The sequence below is a fragment of the Exophiala aquamarina genome, assembly GCF_000709125.1.
Source record: "Exophiala aquamarina CBS 119918 chromosome Unknown aczIA-supercont1.3, whole genome shotgun sequence".
In the NCBI taxonomy this organism is placed as follows: domain Eukaryota; kingdom Fungi; phylum Ascomycota; class Eurotiomycetes; order Chaetothyriales; family Herpotrichiellaceae; genus Exophiala; species Exophiala aquamarina.
The window spans coordinates 2,496,598-2,508,831 of record NW_013550585.1 but is presented as its reverse complement, the minus strand read 5'-3'; the positions used below and the strand labels follow the sequence as shown (position 1 = coordinate 2,508,831).

The 12,234-nt window shown below is 51.0% G+C and overlaps 5 protein-coding genes across 5 annotated transcripts; 1 reads left to right on the top strand and 4 right to left on the bottom strand.

Annotated features, from left to right (window-relative positions):
- Positions 1-142: 142 nt before the first annotated feature.
- On the top strand, positions 143-845 carry A1O9_04500 (uncharacterized protein; the record flags this gene model as incomplete). Its single annotated transcript, XM_013406790.1, has 2 exons — positions 143-208; positions 393-845. The coding sequence occupies 2 exons, from the start codon at positions 143-145 to the stop codon at positions 843-845; spliced, it is 519 nt and encodes a 172-aa protein (XP_013262244.1).
- Positions 846-1,608: 763 nt separating this feature from the next.
- On the bottom strand, positions 1,609-2,154 carry A1O9_04499 (uncharacterized protein; the record flags this gene model as incomplete). Its single annotated transcript, XM_013406789.1, has 1 exon — positions 1,609-2,154. The coding sequence occupies one exon, from the start codon at positions 2,152-2,154 to the stop codon at positions 1,609-1,611; it is 546 nt and encodes a 181-aa protein (XP_013262243.1).
- Positions 2,155-3,899: 1,745 nt separating this feature from the next.
- Positions 3,900-4,823, bottom strand: A1O9_04498 (uncharacterized protein; the record flags this gene model as incomplete). The annotated part of the gene is made up of 1 exon (XM_013406788.1): positions 3,900-4,823. One exon carries the CDS (start codon positions 4,821-4,823, stop codon positions 3,900-3,902), a length of 924 nt encoding a protein of 307 aa, XP_013262242.1.
- Positions 4,824-7,633: 2,810 nt separating this feature from the next.
- A1O9_04497 (uncharacterized protein) lies at positions 7,634-8,770 on the bottom strand (the record flags this gene model as incomplete). The annotated part of the gene is made up of 3 exons (XM_013406787.1): positions 7,634-7,720; positions 7,774-8,110; positions 8,211-8,770. 3 exons carry the CDS (start codon positions 8,768-8,770, stop codon positions 7,634-7,636), a joined length of 984 nt encoding a protein of 327 aa, XP_013262241.1.
- A 2,473-nt stretch (positions 8,771-11,243) lies between these two features.
- Positions 11,244-11,733, bottom strand: A1O9_04496 (uncharacterized protein; the record flags this gene model as incomplete). The annotated part of the gene is made up of 2 exons (XM_013406786.1): positions 11,244-11,528; positions 11,581-11,733. The coding sequence occupies 2 exons, from the start codon at positions 11,731-11,733 to the stop codon at positions 11,244-11,246; spliced, it is 438 nt and encodes a 145-aa protein (XP_013262240.1).
- Positions 11,734-12,234: the final 501 nt, after the last annotated feature.

Genomic DNA, 12,234 nt, shown 5'->3' with positions numbered 1-12,234 from the left:
GTTCTTGCTTGCACTGTGCCCATCCAAAACAGGCTGCACAGAAAGCTTGGGGTTCTTGGATAATTCCATATTTGGGGACGCACTGCTGACTTTATTGTCCCCTTTCAGGCACCTACCGGCGCTCCAGTGAGTCAGATTAGTGATGGCCAGCCTCAGGTATGTTCCTCAATGCAAGGGTCTTCCCGCCTGTCAACTGGGCTCCAATATTGTAATTACTCGAATTCGGTTACTAACACATTGTGATCAAAGGCTCCGACTGGTCCCGCAGTCAGCCAAATCAGCGACGGCCAACCGCAGGTATGTCAATCATAATCAAGACCTAGTTTCCCCCAACACTACACTTTCGTGATGTGTTCTTTCTTGTACGGATAACTAAAGTGGCGGTGTTATAGGCTCCTACCGGTGCCCCAGTATCTCAAATCAGCGATGGTCAGCCTCAGGCTCCCACTGGTGCCCCAGTGTCCCAGATCAGTGACGGTCAACCTCAAGCACCTACCGGTGCTCCCGTATCTCAAATTAGCGATGGTCAGCCGCAGGCTCCCACGGGTGCCCCGGTAAGTCAGATCAGCGACGGCCAACCCCAGGCACCTACAGGAGCACCTGTTACCCAAATCAGTGATGGACAGCCTCAAGCGCCTACTGGAGTCCCTGTCACTCAGATTAGCGATGGTCAACCTCAAGCTCCCACGGGCGCCCCAGTGTCTCAAATCAGTGACGGCCAAGTCCAGGCTGCCACCGGCACCAGCGCTGCACCCGCCGCTTATACTGGTGCAGCGCACCGTAACGGCATCTCTGGTGGTCTCGCAATTGCAGGTGCTATTGCAGGTGCGGTCATCCTCATTTAGTTGAGTGGAGCAAGTGCCCGGAATTGACCCCCGAACCCCACGCTCCTTTTCACCTTGCACTATGTTTGTCGAATCGGAATGCGAAGTCTCACCGTTTAATCGCTCAGCATCTTCGTCAAGGAAGTTGGCCTGCCTGTCGAACGCTTCTATGGAGATTGAAAGAAATTATTCAAGACAACATACAAAAGCTCAAGATGTTGGAAGGATGAAATGCCTCTGGAAGATTAATGTTGGACATGCCAGCATCAACGTCCGCTTCCCAAGTTCTTGCTCGTGAGGTTAGTCATGGATGCGTTGCCTCTGTGCTTCATCTGGTCATTGAAATCTGTCATGGATGCATCTTCGGCAGCAGCGAATTGCTTTAGTTGCTTTACACCTACCTACCTTGGGGTGCATTAGTAGTACTTAATACTTAATACCACAGTCCGAGCTTTTTCCAGGTACTTGATGTTTTATATTACCTCTCCACTTTCACTAATAAATGAATTATGTACTTGGACTGAATTTGATATTTCTGTACGGCGCTTTACCACTATTCACTTATCCTCGCGCAATGCACCACCCCCTACAAGCACGTCGCTCCTACGTGAAGAATACTTTCAGGCAATCCAGTCAATTTATCTGTCGCATATGTAGTACCCAGCCCTGGCGTCAGCCCTTCCGTAGCCCGATTAATCAACCAGCGTGGACATCAGGCTTTCATCCAGCTGCTCAGCCTCATGTGAACGCAATCAAGACATCGTTGCTAACGAAGCTCCCTGCGTCACCCATGCTTGGTGAAATTCACATAGAAGGCACCCGTCCCTGGTCCAAAATATGGCGCGAGCTTATCTATCTCTTCAGCGAATAGCGGGGTTTTGGTAGCGGCTTGATGGAGCTGTTTCGTGGCCGAGGCACGCACGATAATGTCAGTAGGCACTTCTTCCATTGATGCAGATACTCGTGAGATCAGGGAGATGGATGCAAGGACCGGGGGAGGGGGGCCTCTCCGCCTTCTTACCTCTGCACTCTCCCAGCCAAGGCAATATACCGCCAGCCTGCGGTCTCCTTTCTTCAACATCCCATATCGCATGGCTTCATCATCACCGTCGTCTTCGTCATCCTGGAAGGTCTCTGTCGCACCGGAAGCATCATGGTCACAGACACGGCCACGCCCTGTTTCGACGCCGCCGGTGTCGTTCCCATCAAGTGCGAAGCTCCATTGCCCTCCGACGAATCCACGCATGAGATAACAATCGGTGAATGTCTTCTGGCTTGATTTCTGGAACTCTGGGTCACCGAAGGGTGTGCCTGGAACGTAACAGCACATTGCCTACAAGGAAATTCCCCCCCAAGAGTTAGGTTGGGCAGGCAATGTTTCGATTGCAGTGGATGAGGCGTGGTCAATTCGTTCGAGTCACGCACGAGCTGACCCTAAGCGAACGAGGCATTGCGCGAGAGAGAAAGAGAGAGGGAGGGAGCGTGCGACACCTACAAACTCAGAAATCCTCGCTTCCAATGCCTCGGCTAACTCGCTCATCTGCCCTTGCTGAAACTGCAGCAACAGCGAGGTAGGAGGAGTGGTTGACAATTCCGCCAGTCGGGATAGGATCTCGGCTTTCTTGACATTCGTGGTTGCGTCGTTCCATTCTGCGCGGGCCGGTTCAAGAGACCATCTTAGTTATCGTGTCCACACACAGGAGAATCATGCCATCAAGCAGTGGTGTTTTGAGAAGGTACCTGGGTAGCTCGACAGGGGGCTTACTTACGGATCGCCCAACAGATCTCCTCGTCACGCCTAGGCAGCGGAGACGACTTTGTGGGCATCGTGTAGCCGAAGTACTGTGAGGTGCAGAACCGCACGGTTGTTTCTCGTAGGACTCGGAACTCCGGGCTTGAGAGTATCGTCTGAAGCCGTGGGAGAGTGAAACGAATTATCTGAGAATACATCTTCTCAGGTGGATGTCTTCCCGTGAGAGAGGTGTCCCGTGGGCATGCACTTGGCATTCGACGAGAAAGGCACTGACTATATAACCTAGATTATGAGATCCGACAATGTGGCCAGCTCTTCTGGAGACCATGGTCGTCCATCTTGTAGTTCTCTGGGCACCGCGAGCACGCATCGGTAGGGTAGGTAACGAGGCTCTGGCGGGACGTCCTACCATGGTACTCGGAAGTCCGAACACTGATTGATTATTCAGATGCCGCTTCACTTGCGCCCTTGGCCTTGAGCCACTAACTACATTAAAAGCTAATTAAAGGCGTGCTTGAAAGGGTTTTCGTTTGTGCCTGCCCCACAGAGAGTGCAAGATGCACATGGTCCCGCACTCGCTTGGATCTGCTGCAACAAACAACTACTCTTAATGGATGATGCAAATAAGCCAATGGCGGAGCGGACGAAATGTCTGTAAGCCAGCATATGCCGGCCGGAGATTGGACCCCTTGGCACTAGCGTGCGATAGACCACCGCTTCCCCCCTCTATCACAATCCCTGAAGCATTAGCTAATTAAGTAGGTGGGTGTCGAGCAGGTAGAGCTGGGCGTTAACTCAGTTGAATGAACGGGGGAGCTGCAAAGGAGCGTGCTATGCGGTGGAGGAAGCGACCTTTCAAATACGTACACGAGAAGATCCCATGTCAAGTATGTCAGGCTACAGGAGAGTCCGGTGGTACATTATTGTACATCATATTCTATGATCCTGTCACTGCTCAGTGACTTAGAGTGACGCAAACATGCAGCAACATGGTAGCTGCAGTCCCTGATCCCTGGGCAAGCCGCATTGAAACCTCTCTAGAGCAGAGGAATGGTCTCAGTGCCTATACGCTGCGGTTTTCTTAAAACTGATGTTGTCTTTGCACTCCTGCGATTGTCACCCTTGGAGGAATGGAATCAAGCGTTGGCAGTGCAATTCTTAAAGAACTCAGGTGCTCGCATTTCCCGCGGTAGTTTGGCTCAGATTCGATGCTCGCTGCACGTCTTTCGAGAGGCAAATAGGAAAAGGACCATCAATCGGAGTGCCCTTTGCAGGCTGTCTGCGGTGTTGGCATTATGCAGTCCAAGCCTTGAAAGTTGACTTCACGTGAAGCTCGAAGGGAGTCCGAAATGTCGCCATATGGTCGAACCGTCTGCTGGTTCTTTGATGCCCGGGAGAACCTCCCTGAGTAGTTCATTGATACCCAGTCCTCGATCTTTCGCGCCTTGCCACTGTCGAGGATATCCCAAGCTGACTTCCTCGAATCTGACACCGTCTATCCAATCTGTTCGACGCACATGCAAATGGCCTGTTACCACTACTTTGGCATTGAAGCGGGAGTGCCAATCCTCCGTCCTCTTGGTCCCACACCATAGACTGAATCTGGGGACGCTCGGGATGTTGACAAGATCTTCTCGTAGCGGCCAGTGGTTGACCACGACAAGAGGAATGCCCCTTGATGCAGCAGCTTCCAAGCGCTCCTGCGTTTTGGCAACAAGCGCTTCGCACCAGGCGTCCCTAGTGTCGTAGGGGTCGGGATGGAGGAGTGCCTCGTCCGTTGCATAAACGTTTTCCTCCATTGCCCAGTCCAACGCCTTCTCTCGCGACACATGGTCCGGACGAAAGCTATAGTCGTAAAGCGTGAAGATCGGGCAGATGATACATGGGCCACCCTCGCCTTCCCATTTGACGTATTCGTCTTCAGGGGTAATGACGCCCCATTCGTTCGCGACTCGCACGCATTCCTCATACTTGAAGTGTCCCTTTAGCTCTTGGTCTAGTTCCTTATCGGAGTCCCCTTCGTGCTTCTGACTAGGGAGCGTGTAGAGTTCGTGGTTCCCAGGTACCCAAAAGACTTGTTTGAATAGCTTGGTCGTGATTCGGAACGCGTCCGAGAGATGCTCCAGACGCTCCCCCACATCTCCGCATATGATCAAGCTGTCGTCTAAGTGTGGCTTGAGTTCATCCAAGGCCTCGCGGTTATGCTTGTAGCTCAGATGAAGATCCGCTATAGCATAAAGTCGCATGTTGGAGGGAATGAAGAGATCGAATGGTTGTCTGAGGATGCGGGCTTTCCGGCGGGGGCTAAGAGACAATTGCCAATCCTTTCCTTCGACAATCTGTGGAGGGAATGAAAACAAGGTACAGAAGAGTGAGATTGGAAATCTATGAGGCGAAGGATTGGTTGGAAAAGCGCGTGTTGTTGGATACTACTTCCATTCGCAACGTTCAAAACTCATTTGCTTTGTAGATATCGCAAGTGCTGGATGTCTGGAAGACAGGAAAAAATGGCGGTGAACTGCCAACGGAATCTAACCTTGAGGTAGCCTGATCTTGGTTGTCCTCAGAATGCAGCAAGAACCTTTTTCATGCGTGAACTAATCGAGAAAATCAATCTATATCTATCGCGAGATCAGTCGATGAATTGTGCTCGGGTTGCGCTCCAATGGATGGCCTCAGCTGATAAATAGAGAGGACGTCTGATATTGATAATCGGGGTCGGGAGAAACTATTCTCCAGCCAATCCTTTGTGGAGAGCAGGTTTTCCGAGATGGCTTGTCTAACACCATTCTTCAAATAGGCGGGGCTGATGCTCAACTCCTTTTATGTACCAGTATAAATCCATTTCTTATTTGACAGAAAGCTTCTCTGTTGGAATCGCTTACATCCGCCTCTGAAATTGAATTTATGTCTCGATGTAATAAGTGACGTTCCCAGCTTGCATTTCGGTACCTACTCAGGTAGGAAGTATCAACTACCCCGAATGGTCCAAAGCCTGCACTCCCCAAAGGTCCACGGTCCATATGTTAATCATTAAATAATAGAACCCTCGGCGTGAGGCTCTCTTCCTTCGAGAAGTGATGAACTTAGGCGAACATCCTGCGATGTGAATGACCCCTGTGATAGTAGTCGCTTGACATAGATGTGAATAGTGCCAAGTGCGCTTAAGCATGCTCGGTTAACGAAGATTGCCTGCTCAAGCACAACCCGGCGCAGACGAACACCAGCTCTGGCGTCAGAAATCGGATGGCGGTTGCGATTCAACTGCATTGAGAGCTAGTGCACATTACGGGTTCGATGTTTTGACGTCAAGGTGGCTGGGGAAGAAATGGTTAGATCCTAGCTAGCTCCAGTGTTCAGGAGAACCTCGTAGGGCGTTCCTTTGTCGTCCAAGTTCTAGTCCCCTCCGAGCATTGCTTAGGAAACGATCTGCGGTGATGAATGCGGCGCAGAGCATCCGCTCCGTCCTTGCTAGGGCCCCTGGGAACGAGCTGCCTGGTGGCGGTGCTTGCTGCCGTTGTGCTGCTGAACATGTCACGCCTACTGAGCCCGAAACGGACTGATCTGGACCACGCCCAGGTTGGAGATAGATAGTTTCGGTATCAAGTGGGACTCTCCTGCGTCTGAGCTCCAGAGGCCCATGCTGGGTTCTAGTCAAGTGAGAAATCCGATTTGTTCGCTTGGAACGGTGGTTATTCCGCGTATATTTAAGACTTCATCTTTCGCTTAGATACCATTTGGTGTGAAGGACAAAATCGCAGCCAAGATCAAGACCTCAAAAAATAGTCGCAGGTATCGATGTTAATACATGTGGCTTAGCCATGCCTTAGGTGCAATAGCGGATATCTAGGTTCGGAAATAGACATGGCATTTTGAAAGGCCATTGTGGTTCATGTAAAACGATGGATTCATACTTTGCCATAGAGGGTTCAGGCGAGTGGCGTAGATTTAGTTTGACGGTAGTCGGACGACCACACGAAAGCATTCGAGTAAATTGAGAGACTGGTCCTCCTACATTCAACGTATTCGTAGCCGCTTGAGATTTGGTGAACTGAAAGGTGTACCCACTCAATGACTTGCTGACAACAGGGCCTGCATCCTTTCGGCCAACATCTAAATCTAGGCCCGCCCAAGGGCATGCCTACCCTTTCTCAACATCTCTGTCGAGCGTGGGTATCCGGAGCCAGGTAGTTGTGCGCGTGCAGTTTCCAACTTTCTCGCAGAATAGAACCACTGTGTGGGTACATACTGTGGCCATCCGAGCACAATGCCACCAAAGCTTCGTTGTACCGTACCCTCTCCATGCAGAGCATCTCCATTCTTCTCGTTCTGCGTGAGAACACATGAACTGACTGATTGAAAAAGAGCCATTGACCAGAGTTGTGTGGCATGATCCAGCCCACTAGACATCTGAAGGACCGGAACAAGGTCTTGGTTAGTTTGATCCAGCCGCTATCCTCATTAAATGATCATGATCAGACAGCATTAGCTTGCTGAGGGATGTGCAACAATGCCTCTTTTCGGCGGCTACTTGTACCCTATCCACATTTGGCTGTTCATCTAATTGCTCCGATATGTGTTTCGTAAAGGAACAGTCACGTTGGGACGGAGACAAGGGCGCTCCTGACTACCGCAAGAGACGGCGAAAAAAATCGAGCAGCTGGTCGAGAAGGCACAAATACAATCCTCGAATTTGGGGAGATTACCAATGATTTCCAAGTCATGGTTTCCCGCAACTGGACCGAGGGCCGTGTTGAGGCCATAACGAAGAATAAATTCCGCGGATGGAACATGGAAATGTTCGACAAGTATTGTCGCGTTTCTCGGTGGCAAATACCGACAACTCTGATCTGGCCTGCTTAAAGCAAGTAAGAGGCTTGAAATTCGTTCGATATGCTCGCGCGCAGTTTGTCATCTGGCGTTGGATCTTGTCTATAAACAGCGAAGATAGATTCTGAGCGAAATGGTCAAGGCTTTTGGCCAATGACAATGACCCTGATGGAAGGTGAGTCGCACATCCGATTTAGGCAAGATACTTCGAGCATAGGATCTGGACTTACATGGGATAGTAGAGACGATGTTGACGACCATTGATCTCTTGAAAGGCATCAATGCATGCCTTGTTGACCTGGTCCACAGACCACTAATCTCATGACTTAGAATTCGTACGCGTTTATCGGAGTGTTGTCCACTTACACCTAAAGTTCGGGTACAGATTTGTAGCAACCATCCTTGGAGGCCAGTCTTGTAATATCGCTCAAAGAATCTGCCAATGTCTTTTAATTTTGGGTCGACGGCCCACGATCCCAGTGGTAAGTTGATTGTTCGTTCTTGTACGTTGACGAAACCGGCATCCTCGATCAACGTCTTCATACTCTTTGATATATGAAGATCACGTCCGGAGGCTATACCCATTTGCGCAGTGAATGTACAGAGCTCCTTGACTTTACTATTTGAGGAAGTGGAGCTACCATCAATTTGTGCATTTATGTCCATTTCGATCTGTTCTATCCATCCACCGGAGCTCATATTGCTAGGAACAGTTAGCCGAAGCATGGAGGAGATTAGGCGTTGTAGTACCATATTGATACGAATGAAACGGCAGCGGTAAGACAAAGGAAACAAAGACTTACTCGAAGCATTGTGTATACAGTGCAGGCCAGTCCTTTACTCCAAACAGCGTTCGAATATAGACCAAATCGAACTTCTTAGAAGGATCATCCAAAACCCATTCTTCTGTTGCGTCCGACAACATATAGGAACAATTTGGATGGGTTGGTCGTTCGTGAGGAGCCAGGTCGATCCCAACCACTTCCGCATCGGGGTAGCGCTCGGCCACTCCTTCGGTCCAGAGACCCAGCCCGGAACCTATATCGGCAACACAACGAAGAGATGATTCAGGCACAGGAGACAAAAAGTACCTGTTGTCGAGAAGTAGCAGCATCATATGATGCATGATGACCTCATTTTCTTCTGAAACCTCATCGTAAGGGAAAGGGTGACCAGCTTTATAGTCACGGAATCGACGGCCGTATTCCACTCGAAAGCTGTACGCTGACGAGGTCATCGAATAAACCGAGCTTGAATCATCTTCCTCGTCCAGATAAAACTGGACGCGGCCGTAAGACTCATCTACGGGAATGGTATTGGGGATGTTGAGGCTGTCCATATCATAGTTATCGCAAGATGTCATTGAGGAATAATCGCGGCGCCGATACTTTATGGAAGACATTCAGAAATCGTGGGGATAGCTATAGAACAGGCTAAGAAACCTTTATCGATGTGAGCCCCAGAGCAAGTTGAGGACCGAGAACGAGAATTTGATTTCTGTGGTGTTAGGAACATTCAGGGCGGAGTAGGGACAGCTGCCAGAGGTTGTCGAGAAGTTCAAAGATTGGATGTTTGTTTGAAGAGGGTCGTAAGAGGGGTGTTGATGAGAATAATAATGAAACACAATGGGCATCCTTGTGGACCACAAGACTTTTAGGCGCGACGATTCGCCATTATTGTACGAGGTAAGGTCCGCAAGAAGAGTCGTAAAATACTCTTGTCCCTCGTGTGCCGGGTTGGTGGCTAGAATTTGGTTAGCGTTGCCAGGACTCAATAATGACTAATCTCTATTCAATAATATTGAATGATAGAGAAGCTCGGTGTCCAATGGCACGGTTGACAGTCACCCAAACTGGGGGAGGAGGGGTTGTATGGGCCATACATACCAAGGATTCAGCCTCAGGTGGTTTTTGATCGAACTCGGGCCAGTCTGTGTTCTAAATCGAGAACCCCGAGCACGACATGGCAGGAGAAGAGAGTGCTGAGGGGGACGAGACTGAGAGGGTCACTCGTAGGAGGAGGATACGAGAGGGCAGCGGGGGAGAGAGGGGAGAAAAAGGTCCCAAGCCCAAGGTTCATAACTTGGGACTTGGAACTCGGAGTCTCTGCTCTTTAGTCAGTTCAGTAGTACCGAGGACAGTTCTCGGTACAGGATCGATGGAGTAATCAGACAGAGGGACTGCACTGCTTCAGGCTCGAGAGGCGATCCCCATCCCAGAGTTGGGGGTCAGCGAGATGGAAAAAATCAAGATCCAGATCATCATCAGAGGGCAGTGGCACTGGGGAGGGAGCCAAAAGCACGGAACCGTGACTGCCACAACGCACCCAAAGGAGGGGCCAGGGCCGAGCGCCTGGGTTGCCGCGCCGCACCATTGGGCGCTATCATCGCTAGCGAAGGCGGTCAGATCCAAAGTCCGAGTCAATTCGCCAGTCGCAAAGTCTAATTCTGCTAGTACGAGCTAATGGTGGGGCAGGTCCGCCTCAACCCAATGACCAGCGACCACGGGTACCGGAGGCTCGTCCCCACCGCCACCAAGGATGTTTCCATCGAAAACCCAGCATTCCAGGTCCCGGAGTACAGAGCCATTCTTCACCATTCGCCCAGAAGTCGCAGTCATGCAGCTCACTTGCAGCGCTGAGCCCGCTAGACCCGAACCAGGTTAACCAGGTTGCCCTCTCTGTGTCTTGCATGCGCGTTCCCATGCTGGCGGGCCCAGCGGTGTGGTTGTTGGGACCGCGACTCAACTCCTCGTTCGCAATGGCCTCTGTATCCTGCCGCTTTCATGGTTTTTGGGTACTGAGGTCCCCGCGTCACCTGTTACTGAAGGTGTGAGGACCAGAGATGAGACTCATCCCCTGCACCAACTAGGCCCGCCGGGGACCATCGTGTCTTCAAGCTGCCTTTGTGGCCTCCTTCCATACCCGGGCGTCCGTATGGTCGCCGTTAGGGACGTACTTAGGTCTCAGTGCCCACTGCCCACTGCTGACACGCGGAGACAAGCTCACTCTCTTATCGAGCGAGTCGCCCTGGATTCGCCTTCTGACGAAGCCGGCGTCTTCGCGCCTTCACGTGCCATCTCCAGCCAAGCACGACCCATCCAACCGACAAAGACAGCCCGGCAGCCCCTCTTCTTACCCTTTGACGTCGGCGAAGCTAACGAGAGAGATCAGATGATTCCACACGTTAGATCCGAATTTTGGTTTTCGCTGGTGAGTTCCCGTTGGCAAGCTAGTTTGCCTTCGCTCCTGGTGGGTTTCCTGCTCAATGCAGCTCTGCCCACTTCAGACGTGGCGGCGTCAGCAAGTTTCGCCATGAGCCCTCCCACCACAAATGAGTTGAATCACGTGGGAGGAAGGCCACATTCTATCGAACCGGCTGACGGGCTCTGGTGTTTCTTATCGGCCACAACCTGGACTGTGAGTATCGACGGCCACTCATGACGACAGCAGTGTCAAACAGTCGGTGGGAATATGTACCCACCGATTGGTCGACTTGATTGGCGTTCACTCGACAAAACGGCCGTCCCCCATGGGAGGACTACTCTGCGAGAGGAGAAATCCGATTTTAAGGAGTGAACGAAGATACGTGCAAACTCCAACCCAATCATTGTAAATCTCTCAAACTAATTAGGTCAATGTGGGTTTCCATTCTCGTTGAACTTCTCCACAATTCTATCACGAGTTTGAAATCTATCTGACGACCCTGGGAGGACCACTCACAGGATGCAGAGACTATGATTTGACACATCGCCGGTCAAGATGCCATCTGCTCTAGCCCACACCATTTTGCCGTTGACAAGCTCCTGCACCTGCACCGACGAGTAACCTTGGCCAGATCAACCTCTCACGACATTAGCTTGACCTGGTTGCACCTCCACCTTCTTGCCATCCTGGACATATAATTCCTCCCAGCCAATAATGATTTTCGTCCTCGGTACATCTGCAAACTTTAATTCATCTGGGACAACCACTTCCAGGTAATAAGGGTCCTTCTGGGCCTCATCAAAACATGACAGAGAAGGCATCGTCAACTCCACAAAGCCATCGTAATCGGCGATGCTCGCTTGGCTAAGACCAGGTATTGACTTGGCTTGCTCTCGAACAGACGACGGAGTGTGGTACTGTCGATCGACTCAGTCTGCATGAACTAAACAGGATGAGCATGTAACCGACCTGGGTGTACTTTAGAATTCCATGCCGTGCCAGCCAATCCTGAACAAGTGGTACGTGCTTCGTGGTCCAGTAGGTGTGGAATTCTTCCTCTGAGAGGCCCGGCTTGCGGTAAGTCAGGATTGTGAATCGTATGAGCCGACCGTCGGTTGCCATACTCTCTATAGCTTGTGTCGGTCAGAGTCTGAGAGGGCCAGGATCGAGAGATTGGAGGATATTCTCAACACCTCAAGGCTAATGTACGTATGTTGCAATAACCGCATGTATAAGTAAGGTTGGAGCCTGGTTACACACCGTTACACGTGATTGACACTTCTCTCTCTTTCGCGAAACCTTGGGGCCCACCACCAACGTGGCACAACCATAGCCAGTTCAATGTTGGGCGCATGATGGCCTCGAGCACTGGGGGAGGCTAGCATGTGGTATCGAGATATCTCCGGACCCGCAACTGGACCACTAGCCATGCACAAGTAGTCCTCGAAGCTCGGAATCAGGATAGCTTTGCATAATCTGGATCAGGGTCCCAGTAGATCGGGACATGATTGATCGGGGGATAGATGTTTCCAATGCAGCAAAGAGAAAAGGGTTCTTTTGCACCTGCAGGTAAACAAACACTACCAGGAGAAGGCGAGCGAACACGGACGCGTCGGAGCGACT